The following is a 24,455-nucleotide window of genomic DNA, read 5'->3' as shown; positions in this document are numbered from 1 at the left end:
TAGCCAATAGGTCTCACCTTTGGGACATATTGGCTTCTCCAATGAGTTTTCGTTATTTTAATGTGCAAAATGGCTAAAGACAAACTTACGGAACGAAATGTGCTAGGACGCGGCAATTTTATCATTTTGTAGGTGCATGTACTACACATGCATGTGCCTTCAAAATTAGACCAGCCTTTATTGCCTTGGTGGTAGGCAAGTAGCACAGCGGGCCAGTGTGGGGGAAGCAACAAAAAAGGCAGGGGGAAGCAGTAGGCGAGAAGAGGAGGGTGGAAGTAAGCAACACCGAGGGCAGGGGTGGGAGGAGTGCCAATGGGCAAAACCAAAGTGAATCCTGTGAGGAGCAAACAGGCAGAGAAATGTGGGACAGGCAAGAGAGAAGCAGACAGAAAAGAAAGCAACAAGCAAGGGAGAAACGGCACAAAGGGGCCTGGGCAAAGTGCATGGTGGGTGCCTGCAACACGGGGGGGGAGGGGTCAAGGGAAGACAGTTGGAAAACTCATGTACTCTTGTGGAGTGCTCAAGTTAAAAGAAAAAAAGTAGGTCCCTAAAGGTGAGCAATGGAAGGACACAAGTGAAAAGAGCATTCTCCTGGAGAGGGGCAGACCGACACAAGCCGGAAAGGGCAAGCTATCAAATAAAAAGCAAGTGACTGAGGGTGACAGGAAAGCCAACTAATTGAAGCAATGTGCCGTCTTCAAGCCCCTGTATGTTCTTGTAAGCCATAATGTCTTACAACAGACAGTGCATGAACTGCCTAGTAGCCGCGACCTAAAGATTGAATGTTTTTCAGAAGGGTTCTGAAGAGTACGCCTAGAAATAGTTGCTAACCTATTTACAACTGCCTGATGCAGATTAGATGGGAATGCAACAAATTCAGATTAGTGTAGGAAAGACCTCTGTCAACCCTCAGGGTGGGCGTCACATGACCGATCTAGCATTGCAGCGTAATTTGGGTAAGTCCTTCACGTGGCTTTTACATTTCAAATTAATCTCCTAAATGTTGCGTCCTCGTGCTTAATCATGCTTTCATTGCCAAAAGGAGTTGTACTCAAAGGTGATGTAAACTTACCGTGGCTTCTCCTGTGTTGGCAAGAATGGCCTTGACTTTGCTAATGGCCTAATTTTTCACATCACTTTGTCCCTCAGTTAACTTATTGATTAGAAACCAGTAGAACCGTACTAAAAGGTGATGCATGAAAAGAACAAGTTTTATGTATTTTGTGGCACTGGAGTCTTTAGTCTGTCTGCCTATGGGTTTGTATCGGGGGCACTGATGCAGACATTGTTCCTTTTGTGGTAGACATTGAAGTAAGTTTAAATGTGGTGGTCTGTTTTTTTCAGTTAGAAGAGCCCAAGCAGGAACTTACACCAGAGGAACAGGTGGCTGAGAAATTGAGGTTAAAGAAACTACAGGAGGACTCTGACTTGGAACTGGCTAAAGAAGCTTTTGGTAAGTGTAGGTTGCCAAGAGTGGGGTTAAGCAAGGCAGTGCACCACCGAAGTAGCCACATATGGAGACAAAGCTGTCATAAGGGCATTTAATCCCTTCCTATGCAGTTGTGCTCCTCTTTGCTAAGGGAACAGTGATGTGAGATTTAAAATTCTTATGGCTTTTTATATGGCAAGATTTCTTACTACTCTGTTGGACATTGTGACCAGTTGAAAATGAATGTAACATTTTGTGTAGAATGGTGAGTTTAGAGTACTAAAATCTAAATCTTCCATGCATGTGCTCACCTTTGGACAATTCTGCATAAACAAAACGTACAATATAATCGATTGGGCCAGTAAGTTTAATTGCTGCTGCTTTCTTTTCTAGGTGACTGTGCCGTAAGCATTGATGCTCTAAACCCATCTTCCAAAGAGGACTTTGCAGAGTTTGGAAGGCTGTTGAAAGAAAAAATCACCCACTACGAAAAATCTCTACATTACACAAACTTCCTGGAGACCTTACTACGGGATGTTTGTATTTCATGTAAGGTTTTGTGTGGATTTCATTTTGCAAAGCTTTTACTAATGTCTGTAGTTCATTCTTTTCAAATAGTTAGCTACAGCAAATGTCAAACAAAACTGGCCAAATTCTGCTCCGTTGAGAATCTGCTTCTGAAATTGGAAAAGCTGTGGAGTGCAGCGAAATTGCTTGTACTCTTTACCTTACACAGGTTATAAAAGCTGCAAAAAATTGGTTACCACAAAAGGCTGTCAGTTGTAGTCCGCTTAACAGCCATTTGGACGCAACTAATTTATTAGTATCATCAAATACTTTACCAAACAGGCTTGAGGAAGTGTTAGGTGTATTGGCAGAAAATGGTCTTGACCTGGTTTTCAATATCTTAAGGTGACCAGTTATAACCAAGTGCAACGGTTATGATGTTACATTAATCCTCATTTCGATGGTCTACTCTAAACTATTGTGGTAGTGATTAGTATCCCTCTTTGCCAGTGTCTAGTTTTTGACAGTAGCGTGTTAGCTTATGGGACCAAATTGACCTTCGCTCCTTACTGAGGTGAAACATTATTTGACAACTTTGTGGTTGCAGAATTCAGTTCTCCAAATTTAGGCTTTCCTTAATGCTTTAAAATCTTCCTACTATTGAGCATCGTGGCACAATTTTAAAATTCTTGCATGGCTTTATTTTTATTCTTGCATTTTTTCTATAATTTGGAAGCCAGATAGTGATAGCAGTCCACTTTAAAGCAAGCCTGTAATTAAGGTGAGCATACCCACGGTTCACGGCACAGAGGTGGTTGACTGTCAATATTTTTCTCACCACCTTCAAGAATTTTCTGCAATATTCTTTTTCTATTTTGTAACCCTACGTCTCAATGCATCTTTAGTTGAAGGAAATACATAGGTAATGAATGTGTTGGTGTTTGCTTAGTAGGTAGAGGCAGCAGTTGTGCTCATAACAAGGTGTGCCAGTGAATATATTTGACTGGCAAAAGGAAACCATACAAAAGAAATTATCCTAACACTTGCTAAAGAAACTTACAGAGCAAATTAAGGGATAGGATGTAGCCTTACGGCTACAGCGGTCGACCTCAAAGCTGAAGAACCGGGTTCGAGTCTTGGTAACGAGGCTCAACATCCTGTAATTCTGGGCAAATCACTTAATCTCCCCGTGCCGAACAAGAATGTATGTGTCCTTGTGTAACAAAACTTGTGCTTGTGTAAAGAGCTCTGATATCTTCGGGTCTAGTTTGCACTATATAAAAACTCTAAAAAATAAATAAAAGATGTGAAACGTACCTTTTTACATAATTGCAGTTGAATGGGTGGTTATTCATTTTGTTTGTAGTTGCAGCCAGTGTTTTTCAGCGAGTATGTTTCAGTGTTCGTTTAAACTCTTTGAGTGAGTCATTGGCACCAATGATGGTGCATCTGAAATTGGCCTAATGGGAGGTGCTGCAGAGTGATGTAGGTATTCCCTGAAGGTTATTGGCAGATCTAAAGTCTTGTTCATCTGTAGCGTGAGGTGTCCTAGGGGGCAACATTTACTACACACCTCTAGAGAAAGTTCTAAAAGTTAAAGGTCTACCAGAACACTTACAGTAGTTTGGTCTACTGAAGCCCAGTGAATTAATGCTATTGAATGATCAATTAGCAAAAGGTGCGCATTCCCTGTAATTGAAAATCTACCACTGTGGCTTTACTAGTGATGAAAGTTGTCATGTTCAAACATTGGCTAAAGAGAAGCTCTGAGTTTCTAGCCAGTGAAGGGAAATTGAGTGGCTGTAATAGGATTGTGACCATAAGAGGATAGTAGGGGTAGTGGTGAATGGTAAATCTAGGATTTCAGTTTCTTTGTTCAATACTAGCGACTGTAGTGCCATGCAGTATCAGATGGCTGTTACGAAGTCTGAAATACGTGCCTGGGAGTAAGTTGGGAACGCTGGAAAAGCAATGATTTAGATGTGTCCTGCATAGCGGTCATTTGAGGAGTAATAGGGCAATGTCACGGAAAGATGGTATATAGTGAGACACCCATATCTTGAGTCCCATGCAAATAGCGGAAGAGAACCACATGTGAGAAACTCCAGTGATGCATAGTATGTTAAAATATAACAATGCAGTGTCTAAGGCAGAGGATGAGTACAGTGTTATGCAAATTAAAGCAAGACTGTTTTGAAGTGCAATGGTGATTAAGTTTATCATGTGTAAGGAGTAGTTTCTGTGAAATGTACGTTGTGAAAACCTGTTTAGAGGGGTTTGGTTTGGTTAGGTTAGGTTGAGGCGGAAGTAGAGTGTGGTGGTGTGAAGACCAGTCATTCTAGCCTTTTATAAATAGAAGTCAGGCACTGAAAGTTAGATGGCAGGAGAAAAAGGATCTGCTTTGGGTTCTTTCTTTCTGTTTTTTATGGTTTAAATCTTTTATTGATATTTAATCAACATGCAACTTGTCCGATATTCCAAGGCATACAAAGTAGGAAGGGCCCTGAGAGCCCTGAGTGGCTAGTATACAAATGCAGAGGAGTTTGAACCAACCAACAAAATACAAAGACCTATAAATGAAACGAACTCTGTCCCATCCCTCCACCCCCTCCTCTTGTCCATCAGTGTAGTGAAAGTTATGGGGGCTGGCGGAAGTCCAGCAAGAGGGTATGGGATTATGTCGCTGACTGCTGCTGATCGGAGAGACACCGGAGTCGCAAATACCTAGGGTAGACAAGTTCTCGCAATTCTGAAGCGAGAAGGGACAAGAATGGTTGCTAGAGCAATCCGAAAGCCGAGCCTTTCCCAGCCAGTGCAAGAGTCATCTTCTCCATCCGTGAATGTGGTTATCTGAGAGGTGCGCCAATGGCTTAGAATATTCTGAACCACTGAGCCTAGAGCGATTGCGATTAAGCAGCCTCTGCGGGATTTAAGAGGGTATGTCGGGGGTTCGGTTTCACAGAGAACATGGGGACAGCGTCCAGGAGGGCATGGGAGTGGGACTCGTTCAAGGCGGACATCAGAGGGATATGCATCTCCTCCACGTCTGGGGTCTGGAACGCTATTGGGAGACATAGAGAAGGCGGACTCTACACTGCGCACTACGGAAAGAGCACATCAATCGGGGGAGCAATCCCAAGATGAGGTGGTTGCGGCGCGTGGCAGTGCAGGTAGAGCGGCTCCGCTGTTTTGACTACAAGACTTACCTCACTAGGGCGCATGCTGAGAGGGACAAAGTCGGGTCGCTCCTGGCCTGGTTGGCGAATCCGAATGCGCGCGGCTCTCCCATACTCTCGCTGACCACCGGGGAGGGGACAACGGTGTACTCTCAGAGTGAGATTAATGGTCAATTTTTGGCGTATTATACCGCCCTTTATACTAACACCATGCGGGACGCTCCCGGGGAACTGGAGGAATTTCTGTCAATGGCCCAATTACCGAGACTAGATCCCACTCACGAGGAGGCGCTGGGAGGGGACATCTCGCTAGGCGAGTTTCATAGGGCAATCAAACATATGGCGCATAAGAAAACTCCGGGTACAGATGGGCTCCCTGTGGAGTTCTACGCGGCCTATGTGGACCTGCTTGCTCCACAGTTACAGTCAGTCTACAGGGAGGCCTGGAAGGAGGGTCAGTTGCCCGCCTCAACACGTGAGGCGTTGATTATACCGCTCCTGAAGAAAGGAGGGGACCCGGCTGCCAGGACGGCATATCGTCCACTCTCCATGCTCACAGTGGACTATAAGATTCTGAGCAAAATTTTAGCCACGCGACTGTTGGCACATATGCCCTCCTTGATACACCCTGATCAGGCTGGGTTCATCCCTTGATGGAACACGTCGACGTGTATCCGGAGACTATTGCGGGTTATGGAGGTGGACTGCATGGATTACCCGGCCGCCTTGACGCTGGAGAAAGCCTTCGATAGTGTGGAGTGGCCTTACCTGTTTCGGGTCTTGCAGGAGTTTGGTCTGGGGGATGGGTTCGTGCGCTGGACGAGGCTGCTCTACGCTAACTCGGTGGCTAGGGTGCGAACGGGGACCACGATATCTGCTCCCTATCCCGTACGACGGGGAACGAGGCAGGGTTGCTCGTTATCGCCATTGTTGTTTGCCCTGGCGGTCGAGCCCCTGGCGGCCCATGCTAGACTGGGACGCGCATATGCTGGGCTGCTACTGCGGGGGGAAACCCATTATATTTCCCTCTATGCGGATGATTTATTGCTTTTCCTGGCTGACGCGGGGGGGGGCCCTCCAGGGCACCAAGGCGCTACTGAAGGACTTCGGACACGTATCGGGCCTGAAAGTCAACTGGGGCAAGACTTGTGTGTACCCCATTACACAGTGGGAGCGGACACCCCCCTCTCTGGGGACAATCCGCTGTGAGGATAGCTGTCTGCCGTATCTGGGGGTGCATATCTACCGCACCCAGCACGACCTGTTGGAGGGGAATGTAGGGAGGGCAATCAGGGGCCTGGCGGGCAGTATTGGATTCTGGAGCGCACTCCCACTCTCGGTAGCTGGGCGGGTGGCGCTACTGAAGATGGTGGCACTCCCACGCCTGTTGTATTTCTTCCGTACGCTCCCTATTTGGGTGCCGGTGTCGTTCTTCCGCAGGCTCACAGCCATGATCACGGGCTTTATCTGGGGAGCTGGCAGACGACGGGTGGCGCTGGCCACACTGCGACGGCCCAGAGCCGAGGGAGGGCTTGCGGTACCCGACTTCGAGTGGTATTATTTGGCTGCCCAGCTACAATGGCTCACACAGGCAGTGGCTAGGGAATTTAGAGGCCCTGAAGGCCCACAGGACAGAATGATCCCGCGACACGTGCTTTCTTTTATTGTCTTCCAACAGCGACTCGAGCTGTCCCAACTAACGCTTGAGGAGCGAACGCTCCGGCTGTGTTGGAACCGAAGCCTGCGATGGGTCGGCACTGCTCACCCCTACGCCCCGGAGATCCCATTGGGTGTGTGCACGGCCCTCCCCCACGACGGGGATTGGTCGGGGCTGGCTCACTGGGAAGACCTAGGGATACAGATGGTGGGGGACCTGTACCTAAATGGAGTGCTTCAGCCATTCCAGGGGCTGCAGGACTCCTTCGGGATCCCGAGGGGAGACTATCTACTCCATGCAGCCCTGGTGGCAGCTCTACAAAAGCACTGGAACGCAGGACTTTCTGAACTGCAGACGGCTGCCGGCTGTCAATATGTGGTCATGGCGGCGGGCACGGTCAAGGCCGTTACGTGCCTCTATCAGAGAATGGCGACGGAACATCTAGCCCCTTTGACTGCGTTGAAGGATAAATGGGAAATAGACATCGGGAAACCCATCCCAGATCTGACGTGGCCCACGCTGCAGAGACTGGCCTGGAAGAGCACACGTAATGCCCGGTTTCTACTAGTGCAGTACTTCATCTTGCATAGGGCATACTTGACGCCAGCTAAATTGTTTCAGTATTTTGGGGGCCCCACACCGCAGTGCCCTCGCTGTGGGGAGGAGTGGGCTGACTTTAAACACATGTTTTGGTCCTGTGGCGCGCTGAGCTGCTATTGGGGGGAGGTCATCGATTGCTTGACCCAAGTGACAGGGCGGGAATTGAGGGTGGAAATGGGAGTTTGTCTGCTGCTATGGTTTCCCCACACGCCGCGCACGAAAATCACGAGCAAGTTTTGCGACTTAGGGCTGGTGGTGGCCAAAAGAGAAATTACCCTACACTGGAAATCGAGGACTGGTCCCAGCTTTACGAGGTGGAGAGCGACCTTCACCAAATGGGCGGGTAGCGAGGGCACACTCCGGCTGCAGCTAGCGCTGCGGGGAAACGATGAAAAGGCATTGGACATGGCACGTGCATGGGCAGCGCTAGTGCTTGACCTCCAGGGGTGGGGTACGGCAGCGGAGGAGGGCCCTGAAGCACTGGAGCAGCCGGCAGAAGCGTAGGTGAGGGGAGACACAGGATGGATTGCACATGAGGGCGGGAGGGCTTTCCTTCTCCTTTCTGCTCTGAGCCTGACCATGGGGGTGGGGAGTAGCCCGCGGCCACTAACACGGCTACTTGCAAGAAAGACTTATCCCGGCACCTGATGTTATGGCACACTGACATGAGGGTGGGGGGAGGGTGCATTTGCTTAGGGGGGGTGTTTGGGGACAGTGCATTGGTAATTGGAAGTGGTCTACACTGTACTATGCAGTGGTTTCTATCTGCGGGAGACGACCACTGATTTGATGGATATTGCGGCTGGCAATTGTAATTGAGTAATGCAATAAAAATTGTCGGGGGTTCGGGAGACCTAATAAGACGTAGGTGGGAAACCTCGGTATTTGTGTCCATGTGTTTGTCTACCACGCCGAGGACCTGAGTACAGTATGATTGTAGGTGTTCGCAGTCCAAGAGGAGGTGCACCAAGGTGCCAGGTTTCCCACAGCCCCGCATGCAGGGGTGTAATACCAATAAGTGGCTATTTTCGTCATTGTCTTGGTCAGTCCCATATGGCGTGACGTCAACGAGGTTACATAGGCCCCACCCCGGCACGCTGACGTCAGTTTTCTTCTTTTCCGCGTGCAACGCAGATCCGGATCGTGTTCCTGGCCTGTTTCAGTCCTTCTTTTTACACTTCAGCATTTTCTTGAACAGTGTGCGAATGCCTTCAGGCTTCAAGACGTGCTCGTCTTGCGCACACCAGATGTCGGCGACGGATCCTCACCCCATCTGTATGTGGTGTTTGAGGGACCACCACGACTCCACGGACTGCGAGGCTTGTCAGCAAATGAAGCCGAAGTCTCGGCGGGAGTGCCGGATGCAACTCCTTTCGGCCTGCATGTCCAGGTTGCTGTCATCGCCGCGTCTGTCCCCTGCGGAAGGCTTCAAGAACCGCTGCTTCCATCTCAGATATCGTCCCTCTCCAAGGCCGCAAGGGCGTCGCTCGCCTGTCGGTAAGTGTCGAAGTTTGTACCCGAGGCCCGGTCCCCGGCCTGTAGGGGGGGAGGAGGGGGGGCGTGTTGTCCGCTGGTGGTGCGGCCCCACGCGTCTCCAACCTATCCGCCGTTACCCGACCAGAGCCCAGATGAAGGCCTATGCGGCGGCCTTTCAGGCCTCTTTGGCTCTACCTTCTTCTCCTCTTCTTCCTGGGACGTCTGCGGATCCCTTGCCGCGTGCGGGGGACTTATGCGGTGGCTCCGGCAGGTTCGGCTCCAGGTTCTGAAGATGTTGTGCCGTCTGGGTGCGGCCCTTTGGGGTTCTTTTACAGACCGCCTTTCCCTCCTTGCCATCGGTGTTGTCTCCCCAGTCACGGGAGGCCCGCTGGTTAGATTCCTGGGGGTGCAGCATCTTCACCTCCTCCAGTGCTGCTTTGCGGGCGCTTAACACTTTGTGTATTGGCCAGAGCCACTTCTTGCTTATGGGATTCGGCGGAGTCCCTTATGTCTTCCGCTTCTCAGGAGGGTACCTGCGTACCAAACTATTCAAATCTTACACAACTTGGGATTCACAATAAACTATCCCAAATCTCATCTCCAACCCTCCCACATCCATCAATATCTGGGAGCCACCATAAATACCTCCAAAGCACTAGCATATCCCAGCCCAGCCAGGATAGCCAAAATACAAACTCTGATCGCAAAATTTCAAACCCAACACTCTCTTCCAGCAAGAGTGTTAATGCAACTTATAGGCATGATGGCGTCCTGCATCTTCATTGTGCCTTATGCAAGACTTCAAATGCGTCCCTTGCAAGAATGTCTAGCACGTCAGTGGAATCAGGCTCACGGACAACTGGCAGATCTGGTGTTGGTGGACAGCCGCTCACATTGCTCTCTAAAATGGTGGAACACCATAAACCTGTCCAAAGGCCGGCCGTTCTTCGAGCCTCTTCCACAAATAGTGCTGACAACCGACGCATCTCTCACAGGATGGGGAGCCCATCTCCTAACACACACCACTCAGGGCACATGGACCACTCAACAGAAAGCGCTCCATATCAATTACCTGGAGCTACTGGCAGTATTGCTAGCACTAAAATCATTCCAATTACATCTCCAGAACAAAACTGTCCTCGTCCGGACGGACAACATGACAGCCGTGTATTGCATACAAAAACAAGGAGGCACACATTCTCTCCAGCTGTCCCAGCTCGCACAGAACATTTGGAGATGGGCCATTCCCCAGAACATATACCTGCTAGCAGAACACCTTCCAGGAGTTCACAATCAGATTGCCGACATGTTGAGTCGACAAACTCAACAGATCCACCAATGGGAACTACACCCACAAGTCCTATTCCCATTCTTCCAAAAATGGGGTCAACCACACATAGACTTGTTCGCCACATACTAAAACGCAAAATGCCCAACATTCGCCGCCAGGTTTCCCCACCCACAGTCGAAGGGCAATGCAGTATGGATGAACTGGTCAGGCAGATTTGCGTACGCTTTTCCGCCTCTCCCACTCATTCCATTCGTGGTACGCAAACTCAGGCAACAGTCTCTCAAGCTGATACTAATAGCTCCCACATGGGCGCGTCAACCCTGGTTCACGACACTGCTGGAACTCTCTCTAGTTCCACACCAAAAACTGCGCGCCTCCCCGTCCTTATTAACCCAGAACCATGGAGAAATCAAACACCCAGATCCACATCAACTGAACCTAGCGATCTGGCTCCTGAAGTCCTAGAGTTCGGTTACCTCAACCTACCACCAGACTGCATGAATATAATAAGAGGCCAGGCGACCTACTACTAGAGCCTGCTACGCTGCGAAATGGAAAAGATTCGCCATTTACTGCTCTAACAGTGATATACGTCCTCTGGATGCTTCCATCCAGAACATCATTTGCTACTTACTACACTTGCAAAGATGTAATTTAGCGTACTCATCCATACGTCTTCACCTAGCAACATTAGCAACCTACTTACAAAATCGACAACACTTGTCATTATTTAAAGTACCAGCAATCAAAGCCTTCATGGAAGGTCTTAAAAGGATTATTCCTCCCAGATTACCACCCTCTCCAGTGTGGAACCTAAATATTGTTCTCACAAGGCTCATGGGTCCCCCATTTGAACCTCTGCATAAATGCGAGCTACAGTTCCTTACATGGAAAGTAGCGTTCCTTATTGCTATCACATCCCTTAGAAGGGTAAGTGAGATCCCGGCTTTAACCATACAAGAACCATTCCTACAGCTACACCGTAACAAAGTGGTTCTTAGAACAAATCCTAAATTCCTACCTAAAGTCATTTCTCCGTTCCATCTTAACCAATCAGTCGAGCTACCAGTGTACTTCCCAAATCCAGACTCTGTAGCTGAAAGAGCTCTTCATACCTTAGACGTTAAAAGAGCCCTACTTTACTACATTGACAGAACCAAACCATTCCGCAAAACCAAACAATTGTTTGTTGCTTTCTCTCCACCACATAAAGGCAACCCCATTTCCAAATCCGGAATAGCCAGGTGGATAGTTAAATGTATCCAAATAGGCTACCACAAGGCTAAACGCACTCCAACAGTTCCCCCAAGAGCGCATTCCACACGCAAAATAGGGGCTTCCATGGCATTCCTAGGAAACATTCCCTTAGAAGGTATTTGTAAGGCAGCCACATGGTCTACAACACACACCTTGACTAAACACTACTGTGTTGACGTGCAAGCCAAACAACAAGCTTCTGTGGGTCAGGCTGTCCTTAACTTTATTCCAAACTGCTGCAACGGATACAGGTGACCACCGCTGGGGAGACACTGCTATATAGTCTATCCTAAGTGTGTGATCTGCAGCTCATATGCCTCGAACGGAATATGCTACCTACCAGTATGCATCTGTTCTTGGCATGTAGAGCTGCAGAGCCACACACGCCCACCCACCTCCCCGGGACCTGTATCTGTTCCAGCATCGTCTTACTTAGACATTACACATGGACATCCTTTCTTTATTTTTACAAACTCCATAATTTCCCATCATGGCAAAAAACAATCTGAGGATGGAGTGGATGCCCATGCGCACTGTAGTCCAAGGGAGGAGTCACCTAGCTCGTGACCAAAGACTTCTTCCGAAGACGACAACTTGCAAGCATCCGAGCCCAACACCAGATGGCGATCTACTATCCTAAGTGTGTGGCTCTGCAGCTCTACATGCCAAGAACAGATGCATACTGGTAAGTAGCATATTCCTTACAGTAGTAAATGCCGATTGTAAAACAGTTCAATTGCAATTGGAAATGTACTATGGTTTCACTTACAGTATTGTTTTAGAGAAATGCAATCACCTGTAAATACAGTACATAGACTTGAATGGGATTTTCAGTAAAATAGCAGGCAAGTTACTTTTGGATTACTTTTGGTTTCAAAACTCCACACTTTGACACTTTTTCCTGAAAAAGTTTCTATGTTATCCTAAGGAAAAAATATGTTTATCGGTTTCTAAGTAAGTAATCGGTCTTTGGAGTTGTTTCTGGGGTTAGAACAAGGAACGCTTGGTTCCTCCAGGGTCAAGGATTCACACTCTTTACACCCTCAGCGTCACTAGGGCGGCCGGTTGCAGAGTGCTGAGACTCCATGTTATCCAATGGAGGATAGAGGGCCTCCGGTTGGTGGCTGCTGCCAAGCAGGCCACTGGGTTGTGGAAGCAAAGCTCCTGGACTTTAGCTCAGGGCAAATGAGAAAACAATTTAGCACCAAAAGTGCACCCTCAGTGGCACTAGAGCAATTGGGTGCAGGGTGCTGTTTCAAGGTTGGATGTCCTGTTTCCACTGGAGAACCTCCGGTTTGTAAAAGCATTGAAGGCAGGGAGACTAAGGACTAATGGGTGCGACAACCACTTTGAGAGGTAAGTTGGGAAGTTAGGGGTTGGTTAGGCACTGTTGGTTTGGGCACACAAGGCCGTGGGGCTTCGGGTGCACTGGTGCCTTTTGGAGCCGGATCTTCTTACCAGCTCCGGGTTGCGGTTAGGGGGGCCTTCTGGATTTAGACTGCAGGCGTCGGATGGAGGCTTGAGGCAGGTCAGGGGTTGCCGGATCTCTGTTCAGAATCGCCGGGGTGACCTCCTCGTGGTGTTTGCCTGCTCGGGCCGTGGACGGCGGGTGCAGAGTCGGGCGGATTTGCGGTTTCCGGCTGCTGCCAGAGGTTGCAGTTGAACAAATCCGGTGTTCACGGGAGGAGCAGTCTTTGGAAGTGAAGGCAGGCAGGTCTTCCCGGGTTTTTGAGGTTGCTGACTGGGATTTCGCAGGAGCAGGTTCGAGGGGGAGACGGGCTGGTAGGGCTGTGGCCAAGTCAGTGGGTGTCTTCCTCTTGTTAGCTGCTGCACGGCTGTTCGGTCCATTCTTTTCTTCTGGTTTCTTGTCTGGATGTGAGGAAGCAAGGTTCAGGGGTGCCCCTAAATACTAGGTTTAGGGGCGTCACAGGTAGATAAAAAGCAGGGACCAATGGGTCCCTTCCCTGGGGTGCGTACACCTCCTATTATGCCACCCTCCAGTGGGAGGGTGGCATGTGCCTGTCCCTGGTTGGCCGACTCCACCCATCTTCAAGATGGCGTGGACTGAGCTGTGCTTCCTCACCTCCCCTCCCCACACCCCCACCACCTGAGGGGGGTGGAGTTGGCAGAGGTGGTCACAACGCTCTTCCTCACTTGTTTTTCCTGCCGGTTCTCCCGCCCAAAGTGGGGGTCAGAACCAGTGGGGACCAGTTGCTGAAAGCAGCAATTGGCCTTGGGAAACTCACAAAGGCAGCAAGCCTTTGAAGCTTCCCGTTCCTGGGGGAGGAGGCTTGGCACCTCGTCCCAGGATGTGAATTGTTTCAGACCCCAGAGAGCAGCAGACTCTCTCTAAGATGCCCTCTGTGTGCAGTTTTCATTAAATCCCACACTGGCATCGGTGTGGGTTTAATTTCCTGAAGTTTTATACCAAACATCTCATTTTTCACTGTAGCCATTATGGTGCTGTAGAGTTCGTAATGACGAACAACCAGCACCATATACTCTTCATGGCAGCACGGCACTTACAATGTCTAAGAATCTACTTAGACACTGTAGGGGTACAGGGCTCGTGCACCTGTACCCTCCCCACTAGTATAGTGCACCCACCTAGAGGGGTGACTGATCTATGCCAGGGCAGTAGTTTGTAGGCATGGCACACAGGGATGTGTGCCATGTCGGCTCTTCACTTTGTTCTGCACCAAGACACGCAGTCTGCAAAGGCAGTGTGTCAGGGTACAGGACCTCGAAGGGTGGCAACATAAGTGCTGCAGCCCTTAGAGGCCTTCTCTTGTCACAGTGCCTTGGGTACCTGTGGTACCATTTACTAGGGGCTGGCCTGTGGCCAGAGATGCCAATTGGGTTTAGGCTTCAATGCAGTTTTAGGGAAAGAACATAGGCCCTGGGTACTTGATTAGCAGGAGCCCAGGGCACATTCAAAGTACATCAGCAATTCAGCAAAAAGTGGTGGCAACCATGCAGAAAGAGGGCACTTTCTCACATGCAGTCATTTTATTGTGAGAATGTTGAGCAGGCCTTTTCCCATCTACATGGAAAATTGTTTACCTAATACCATAGAAATAAACTACAGGTGAGAGCAGTATCTGTCATTTCTGCTATTCACAACACCAAGCACAGTCTTGATCCAGATAGGCAGTTCCACAATCTGAACAAATGGATGGGATGCAGTCAAGTGCCCCATCCATGGTGACTCAGGATTTGACACGGACATTAGCCTCAGTCTCTATAATACAGGAAGACTGTGAGAAAGTGGCTCTGTATATACTGTTTTGCAGCGTGAATCTTTCTGGATTCACTATGCTGTGCATTATTCCGCGATCTTGTGGTTGGGTCCGGATTCGTAGTCTTTTCTTTGTTTTTTTTTTTTTTTTTTTTTGTAGCCCAGGTGGGCGTCGACGTACACCATTTGGTGCACCTCCCGTGACGTCGTCGTGCTTCCTGCGGAAGTCCCACCTTTGGGGCGCCATCTTCAGATTCTTTTTTCCGCCGTTGGGTCTGGATCGTCATCGGGAAGCTCCAGAATTACACTCGAAGGAAGAAAAGCGAGTTTCGTCGATAGAAACACTAGAAGATATCAGGAAAGGAAAAGATTTCATCAGGAGCGCGAAGAAAGGAGGACCAGCGCCCTTTTTCTTCGACGGCCTTGGAGAATGCACGCTCAGAGACCCTGAGCGCAATGGACAAGACGCCATTCAAGTTCTGCCCAAACTGCCACCACAAGTTCGCGCAGAGAGACCAGCATCCGGTCTGCAACCTCTGCCTACCGGTCGATCACCAGAGTATCGACTGCAACGCCTGCTCAGCCTTCGCGCCGAAGACACTCAGGGTGAGAGAGCGGCAGAGAAGGGCCAACGCCAACATGGATGGCAAGGGGAAGCCCCCGACGCTCTACGCTCTGGGCCTCTCCTCGGACGACGAGGACAACGTCGCCGAGACAGCCGAAAACTTCACGGTCGTAGAGACCGACAAGAAAAAAGAAGACTAGGTAAGAGAATCGTCGAGCGCGAAACAGAAAGTACCTCGACAACACGAGGGTGACTCGAGAAAATCTGAGTCAAAGTCCACGAAGGGAGCCCCGGCGCCGAAAACTTCGACGTCCAAAGGGGGAACCACGGACAAGAGGCCGAGCGGATCCTTACATAAGGACTCCCTGGTGCCGAAAGACGCCGAAAGGCAAGGGTCGTCGAAAGCATCCCATGAAACGGGCCGATCGACGCAGAAAGAACGTTCGACGTCGACGCAAGTTTCATCGAAAAGACCCGCGGTCGACGCCGAAAGCATCTCCGAGATGTAGAAAAAGAAGAGGCGGCTCGAGGCCGAAATGGAGAACATCCTTCAAAGAAAGAAGGAGTTCGACGCCAGAATGAAGGAATTCAAGATTCCAACGGTTCCATCAGCGGACGTCGAGGAGGTCGAAGACGAGTTCGACGCCGAAGGGCTGACAAGGGAACTCGAAGAGGAAGAAGAGCCCTATTATGAGGGAGAAGCCGAGGAAGAAGACCAACGGTCGTTCTACGAATCGGCGGCATCTACCAGCAACGACGTCGAATGGCACGATCTCGACACCGAAAACCCGGAGGAGCCCGTGGACACGTACCCTTCGAGGCCTTCGCCACCCGACGACATCGGTGTCTACAATATGGTGGTCAGGAGCGCAGCAATGGCCTTCGGCGTCAAACTCGACGAGGAGAAACCGAAAGCCGATTTTCTCGTCGAGACACTGCTCCCCATCCAGACAAGGAGCCAGTTCCTCCCCATGCTACAAAGCGTGATGAATCAGGGGAGAGAAGCCTTCAAGGAACCTGCGACCTGCCGGTCGATCACGCCCAGGACAGAGAAGAAATATAAGCACTCCTCCCTGGACCCCCCTTACATCAAGGGTAGCGTGACCGCGGACTCCATCATAGCCTCCACGGCCAGGAGAAGGGCCAACGTACCAGCAACTTCGGGCCCACCCCCGGATAAGGAGAGCAGGAGGATTGACCTCACAGGAAGAAAGGTCGAGAGGAACGCCGCAATGCACTGGCGCATGGCGAATTCAAATGCACTCCTCAATAGACACCAATACCAGCACTGGGATGAGATGGGGGAGTTAGTAAAGCACCTCCCCGAAGAATACCGGCAGAGAGCCTCTCACCTGATAGATGAAGGCAAAAACATCGCCAACTCCTGTATAAAGACGGCGTTGGATGGGGCAGAGACTTCAGCAAGACTCATGGCCATAGGGGTCACAGAGAGGAGGCATGCATGGCTAAGAATCTCGGGATTCAAACCGGTAGTGCAGAACAACATCCTTGGCACCCCCTTCAATGGAGAGACACTGTTCGGAGCAACAGTGGACGACAAGCTCACCCAGCTGAAAAAAGAAAACGAGACGGCGAGGTCCATGGGGGCCCTACAGCTGAGGGGAATGAGGCGAGGAAATCCCTCGAAGACCCTACGGTAGGGGAGGAAGCCAGCAGGGGACGTCGCACCAGGCGTTCCAACAAAGTCAGCAGGGTGAAGGTCACGGACAAGGTCAGCAGAAGCAAAACTGGCAATATCAACCTCGGGGCCAGTCCTTTCGCGGGAGAGGGAACGGACGTGGCCAAAGGAGGAGAGGGGGCGAACAGCCCTCGACGAAGTGACTCAGCACGCAAGAGGACGCCTACCCTCGTCAGGACCCCAAGGGTGAGGCGCAAAAAAGTGTCATCAGGGGGAAGAGAAAATTCAAGAGCCTACGAGCATACGACACCAGTAGGCGGAAGACTGAGGTTCTACCTTCAGGAGTGGCGGCGTATAACCACAGACAAGTGGATACGGAACGTTGTGCAGTACGGGTACTGCGTAGATTTGGAGAAAAGACCTCCAAACAGGAAACCAAGGGGAAGACTGAGATCGGCCCAAGAACTGGCAATACTCAGAGAAGAAACGCGGAAACTCCTGCAAAAGGGAGCCATAGAGACAGTGCCGTTCAGAGAACGCAACAAAGGGGTCTACTCAAACTACTTCGTGGTTCCGAAGGTAGACGGAGACCTCAGACCCATACTAGACCTCCGTTACCTAAACAAGTTCATCAGAACGCAAAGGTTCAAAATGACTTCACTGCAGGAGGTTCTGCCACAGATAAGAGAAGGGGACTTCATGGTCACCGTGGACCTCAAGGATGCCTATCTTCACATCCCAATAAACAGAAGGCACAAGGGCCTTCTAAGATTCAACATCGAACAAGAACACTACCAGTTCACGACCCTGGCCTTCGGATTAAAATCAGCACCAAGGGTCTTTACAAAATGCCTGTCGGCGGTAGCGGCGCACCTACGAAGGCAGGGAATACATGTCTACCCCTACTTGGACGACTGGCTGGTCAAGGCAAACTCACGCGGAAAGTGCGAGAGGCACGCAAAACGCGTAACAGACACCCTCACAAATCTGGGATTCTCGATCCACTGGGGAAAATCAGCGATGGAACCGGAGCAGGTGAAGATTTTCCTGGGGGCAAAGATCAACTCCCGCAACAGTACAGTAGTGCCCAGCGAGAGGAGGACAGAGGCTCTACTGAAGGAGGCGAAGCTCTACCAGAAGGGGCGAGCTCTGACAGTGAGGGCTGTGAGCAAGATGATGGGGATGATGGCGTCCTGTATCCAGCTGGTGCCGAATGTACGCCTGCACATGAGACCATTCCAGGAATGGCTACAACAACAATGGTCACAAGCAAACGGAAGCTGGGAGGATCTAGTGGTTGTTACGCACGCAGTGCAGGAGGAGATAACTTGGTGGAACAGAGACAACATAACAGCAGGGAGAAGCCTGACACCACCAATCCCAACAGTGACCATTACCACGGACGCATCGCAGAAGGGATGGGGAGCGCACATGGACAACCTCAGAGTGAGGGGTCTATGGGCCCCAGCAGATGCGGTCCGCCATATCAACTACCTCGAGTTGAAAACAATCCTGCTAGCCCTGAAGGCATTCCAGAGGCACCTGTTCAACAAGAGGGTGTTGGTCCAAACAGACAACACCACGGCGATGTTCTACATCAACAAACAAGGGGGGACACAGTCGTTCCCACTCTCATCCCTAGCTCAGGAGATTTGGAGATGGGTCATACCTCTCAGGATAGATCTACTGGCAATTCACCTACCGGGGAAGGACAATGTGGAGGCAGACTGGCTAAGCAGGCAGACCTCAGCATCACACGAGTGGGAGCTCAATGGCCAGGAAACAGAGAAACTCTTCCAGAGATGGGGGACTCCCACAATAGACCTTTTTGCAACACGCCACAATGCAAAATGCCAAAGCTTCGCGTCCAGGCAACCAGATGAGCAGTCCAAGGGAAATGCCCTATGGATAAGCTGGTCGAGGACATTTGCCTACGCCTTTCCACCGATACCCCTGTTGCACAGAGTGCTCGACAAGTGCAGAACCAGCAACATGACCCTGATCCTGGTGGCTCCGCAGTGGGCGAGGCAGACATGGTTCTCACAAATTCAAGAAATGGCACAAGGCGACCCATGCAGGTTCGAGAGGAGGAAGGACCTGCTCTCAATGCAAAACGGAGAGGTCCTGCACCCAGAGCCAGAGACCCTCAACCTGGCGGCATGGCTCCTGAAGACCTAGAGTTCGCACACCTAAGATTGCCACCGAGCACGATGCGAGTGCTACGGGAGGCGAGGAAACCAACTACACGAAAATGCTACAGCGCAAAATGGAAGAGGTTCACTGTGTGGTGCCGGAAAAAGGGCCTGCAAAACAGAATGACAAGAGACTCAACAGTACTGAGGTACCTCACACACCTTCTAAAGAGTAACCTCTGCTCGAGCTCACTAAGGGTACACCTAGCGGCCATCGTGGCCTACACCAGAGGTGAAAAAGGTGGAAGTTTCTTCAGCTCGTAGGTGGTGAGGAGATTCATGGAAGGAGCCAAAAGGATGGCCCCCCCGAAAAGGTTGCCGCCGCCGGCATGGAATCTGAATGTGGTCCTGACGGAGCTCATGAAGGCACCGTTTGAACCCATTCACAAGGCCACACTGCAGATGTTGACTATGAAAACAGCCTTTCTGGTGGCCATAACCTCACTACGCAGGGTGAGCGAGCTTCAAGCACTAACGCTGCAGGAACCCTACATTCAGATTCACAAAGATAGAATAGTCCTGAGAACGGACCCACACTTCATGCCCAAGGTAGTGTCGGCGTTCCACATAAATCAGGCTATCCAGATACCAAGTTTCTTCCAAAACCCGACTACAAACGCAGAAAAGGCACTGCACACCCTCGATGCCAGAAGAGCGGTGATGCACTACATTGAGAGAACCAAGGAACTCAGGAAGTCGAAACAGCTGTTTGTGTCCTTTGCTACTAGCTTCATGGGTAGACCAGTGACTAAGGGCACCATCGCAAGGTGGATTGCCCTCACTATTCAATTCTGCCACAAACAGGCTGGACAGGAGCTAGCGGAGGGGCCGCAGGCTCACTCCACAAGGAAGAAAGGGGCCACCGTGGCCTTCCTGGCGAACACGCCCATCCAGGACATATGCCTCGCGGCAACTTGGGCATCTGTGCACACGTTCACGAAACACTACTGCGTGGACATTCAGATGAACAAGGAAGCACAGGTTGGACAGAAGGTGCTTCAGCACATTTTCAACGACCAACGCTCATCTACCACCCAGCCGCCACAGAACTAGGAAACCCGCTCCAAAATCGATGCACAGCATAGTGAATCCAGAAAGATTCACGCTGCAAAACGAATAGTTTCTTACCTGTCGGTGTAGTTTTGCAGCTTGAAGATCTTTCTGGATTCACTAGCGAACCCACCCACCTCCGCCAGGAAGATGAGGCTGGAGGAAGAGGGGGTAAAATGGAAAAGATCAAAGAAATACAAACATACAGATAAAGGGACAAGAAGGATTAATCAATCGCCTAGGGTTAAAAAAAAAAAAAAAAAAAAAAGAGGAAAGGAAAAAAGAACCCGAAGATGGCGCCCCAAAGGTGGGACTTCCGCAGGAAGCACGACGACGTCACGGGAGGTGCACCAAATGGTGTACGTCGACGCCCACCTGGGCTACAAAAAAAAAAAAAAGAAAGAAAAGACTACGAATCCGGACCCAACCACAAGATCGCGGAATAATGCACAGCATAGTGAATCCAGAAAGATCTTCAAGCTGCAAAACTACACCGACAGGTAAACTATTCGTTCCCAAATAGGTACAGGGTGTACAGAGTCCACATTCCCCAGAGGTTTGGCAGAGGCTAAAGTTAGATATAACCTTACTCTCTAAAGTGGCAGCTTGGTCGAGCAGTAAGGCAGTATTAGAGGACAGTGTAAAGCATTTGTTGCACACACTCAGCCAGCAAATGGTCTCACACACTCAATAACTGAACTCTAGGCCAATGGTTTTTTATAAAAAATATATGCTTGTTTTATTTTAGAACCAACAATAGGTATTAAAATATACTTTCCCAGAATGAGATGCTTTATATAAATACTTTTGCAATATGCAATTGACTTCTGTAGAAAGTTACAAGTGGTTGCAGTAGGCAACTCAATTCTAAACACAATAATGCATTGAGTTCAATGGAAGTTTCAAGGTATTTGCCCCAGATTACTTTTAGGATTACTTTTGGAATTCCAGGACTGGATCCTAGATTCAGTCCTGGGTCAATACTTGAAATCAAGTGATAAAAGTAGACTTACTTACTGTGATGATTTTTAGACAATATTTTGCCATTTTAAAAGTTGACACTTAAAAAATATTTCATAGAAAACAGTCAATGATTCCCTATGGCAGAAAATTCAAGTTGCAGGTATAGTATGTTCTCGTTACTTTTGGAATCCAGTACTGGGTGCCTAGACTCAGTACTGGCACCTTTATCCAAAACAGGTAAGTAATTACGTTTTCAGAAATTATAAGATTTTTAAAGAATATTTAATGTTTGCAGAAATTGACACTTAAAAGAAATTTCACAGAAACAGTCAATGATTTCCTATGGGAGAAAATTGGGTTACTGGTAAGTAAGTTGTAAGTATTTTTCAGAGTCAGTGCTGGGCATCAAGATCCAGCACTGGGAGCTCACCTAAGAGCAGGTGAGTATTTTCGTTTTCGTTACTCAGCTGATTTTTGGTGAATATTTTACGTTTTGAAAAGTCCACAGAAGAAATTTCAGGAAAAGCCAGTCAATGTTACCCTATGAAGAAAATTGAGTTTTCGGTCTAAAGGTAAGTACTCGACTGGCAGAGTTAAGTTTCTGGGCATAGACTCGGGGGTCTCAGGGTCAGATGGGTACAGTTGGTTCACCCTCAGCGGCACAAGGGCAGCCGGGTGCAGAGAGAGTTAGGTCCAATGTTATTCTATGAGAGGAAGGGGGTGCCTTGGTTGGTGGCTGCTGACTAGCAGGCCACACAGCTGTGGGAGCTGGGCTCCTGGTCACTTAGGGCAAGTGGGGAAGTAGATGGGTGTAGAGGTTGCACTGCCAGGGCCACTCGGGCGGCTGGGTGCAGGGTGCTTTTGAGCCTTCGGGCGCTCAATTGATTTCAATGGGAAATCTCCGGTTTAGAAAGACTGCAAGCTCCGGGACGAAGATTCTTAAGGTGCCACCACCATTTCGAGAGGTAAGTTGGGCAGTTGGAGGATAGGTAGGTACCCCGGGATTGGGCTCAGGGGGGCGCCGGGTGCAGTGGTGCATTTTGGTGTCGGGAAATCTTACCCTCTGTTGATCGCGGTTGGGCCACCTGGTTCTGAGGCTGCAGGCTTCTTCAGGAGTGTCGAGGGAGGTCCTTGGGTGCCGGACTCGGGGGTCACAGTCGCTGTGGGGTCGTCCTCGTGGTCTTTGTTCACTCCCGCACAGGCCAGGCTTGGCCGGTGCAGAGTGTGAAGGGTTCGCGGTTCCGGGCTGCTGCCAGGGATTTGAAGTAGATTTTGAGTAGTGCCTCTACTCATGGGAGTCCCAGGGGTTGAGAGTCAAAAGGTAGCCAGGTCCTCCGGGGTTTGTGAGGTTGCTGGCCACAAGAGATGCTGGGTTGGGGCAGGAGCAGGTTCGAGGGTCGACAGGCCGGTAGGGCTGGGGCCAAAGCAGTTGGTGTCTTCCTCTTCTTAGCAGCTGCAGGGCAGGTCTTCTTTCTTCTAGCTCTTCTTCGGATTTTGGAATCTGGGGAAGGAAGGTTCAGGGTGCCCCTAAGTACTAGTGCTCCTGCGCCCACACCATTTGCATAGGACACCCAGCTAGAGGGGTGGCTGATGTATGCCATGGCAGTGTAGGTGGTGGGCATGGCACACAGGGATGTGCCATGTCGACTTTGTTTTGTCTTGTACCCAGACACTCAGCCTACAAGGGAAGTGTGTGTGTAAGGGTACAGGGCCTCTAAGGGTGGCACAATGAGTGCTGCAGCCCTTGGAGGCCTTCCCTGGTCACAAGGCCCTGGGTACCTAGGGTACCATTTACTAGGGGCTGACATGTGGCCAGGGTTTGCCAATTTGGGTTTTATGTTTTAGGGAAGGAACATAGGCCCTGGGCACTTGATTGGCAGGAGTCCAGGGCACACTCAGTCAAAGTACATTCAGCAAAACATGGGGGCATACCATGCATGAAAGATGGCACTTTCTCACAAAGATCTCATCCAGGCTTACAATTGCCAACGGAACACTAATTGAACAAGCACCTTTTGAAGTGGGAGCGGACACTGCAAGGCTAAGTGCTGGTTCAGACATTCTCTGCTGAGAGTAAACATTTTGAAATATTTGCCAGATCAACAAAAGCAAAAGGTGCAGACTTCATATCCAGGTTACCATAGATTTAACTCCAAAGTAATGGTCTTTCCAGGAGCCTATCTGAACTTTTAACTTTCAAGTATCTCTCCTCAGTACAGTCACAAAATTGAAGCAACACAAAATGATGATGGGGCTTGGTGTCCTGGTTTGCCCTCTCCAATTGTGGTGTATTCTCCTGCCTCAAGAGCAACGCGAGCGGCGCCAGGGAAGGTTTGACTTTCAGTTCACATTGTCACGCAAGATCTTGCATCACGGCCTGCTTTCCCTGAACTAGACTTGATGGTCTGGCTCTTGATTCCCTGTAGTATCAAAGAGTCAGTGTTTTTACACAAGGTCCAAGATGGTACAGTGACACTTTGTTGTATATTTGGCTTAATCTGGCCCTCATATTTCCACTTAAAAGTAGATTTGGATACTATTACTGTTTATCAGCGGTGTAGTTGCAAGCATCCCTTTTTTACCAGTCTTTTTGAGAGTTGAATATAGCCTCTCTATATGTGAATCAGGAGCTTGTCTAACTGATTTAGCATCCTCAATACACTAACGATCAGTAATAAACAGCATTAAACTTTTAATCAAACATCTGTCCGGCCCCTTCAGAAGGCTCCTAAGATGCTTCTATTGAATTTCAGTGCTACCATTGTAAAATGTTGCAGTCCAAGAACTGCACAGCAGCAATGTGGTGATTTGTCCACACATTTGTGATACTTTACCTCTAGCTGTATAACAGACCCGTTACTGGGTCAGACCTGTCTGCAGTATGTCATGTTAAGATTCATACCTTTCTCTCCATGCCTTAGTCAAACAATCACTGGAGTCTAAATTTGCGTGCTGGTTTGTTTCCGAATATTAAGAATAATACACACTGAAGGAACTGTTATTTGAATGTAATCCTAGTTCTCTACCATAGAGGTCATCTTTGAATTAATTAACAAACAACATAATCCATGTTCACCCTTGAGTATATATGTAAATTTATTGACTGGATCCTTACTTTGGTCTTCCTCTCAAAATGAACTACCGAACTGGTATACAGGGTAACTGGTGCTCTTGGGTTCTGTGACTGCATTGTCAAATGTTGTATGTAAAGTTTGATCGCTATGCACTATTTTCTACTTTGTTTTTAGAACAGTGTGTTTATTTGCTTCTGATTGCTGACCTTTTAAAAAAGATAGAAAATCCTGCATCACTGAGAGATGCTTGTTCACTGAAATGGTTTTTAAAAAATGTGTTCTGTTATCATGTACATAGATTGAGGTATTCTGTTGTCTCAATCATTCAATGAAAATTAACA

The 24,455-nt window shown here is 49.3% G+C and overlaps 1 protein-coding gene across 1 annotated transcript in view; it reads left to right on the top strand.

Moving 5' to 3' along the window:
- Positions 1–24,455, top strand: part of EIF3J (eukaryotic translation initiation factor 3 subunit J) — a 209,990-nt gene that overhangs the window by 114,007 nt on the left and 71,528 nt on the right. The window contains exons 5-6 of the mRNA XM_085644682.1: positions 1,345–1,453; positions 1,823–1,978. Coding sequence (XP_085500808.1) covers positions 1,345–1,453; positions 1,823–1,978 — 265 coding nt within the window. The remainder of the gene's footprint in view (positions 1–1,344; positions 1,454–1,822; positions 1,979–24,455) is intronic.

This window comes from Triturus cristatus, chromosome 3_1, assembly GCF_964204655.1.
Source record: "Triturus cristatus chromosome 3_1, aTriCri1.1, whole genome shotgun sequence".
Lineage (NCBI taxonomy): Eukaryota > Metazoa > Chordata > Amphibia > Caudata > Salamandridae > Triturus > Triturus cristatus.
This window is presented reverse-complemented; position numbering and strand designations above follow the sequence as displayed.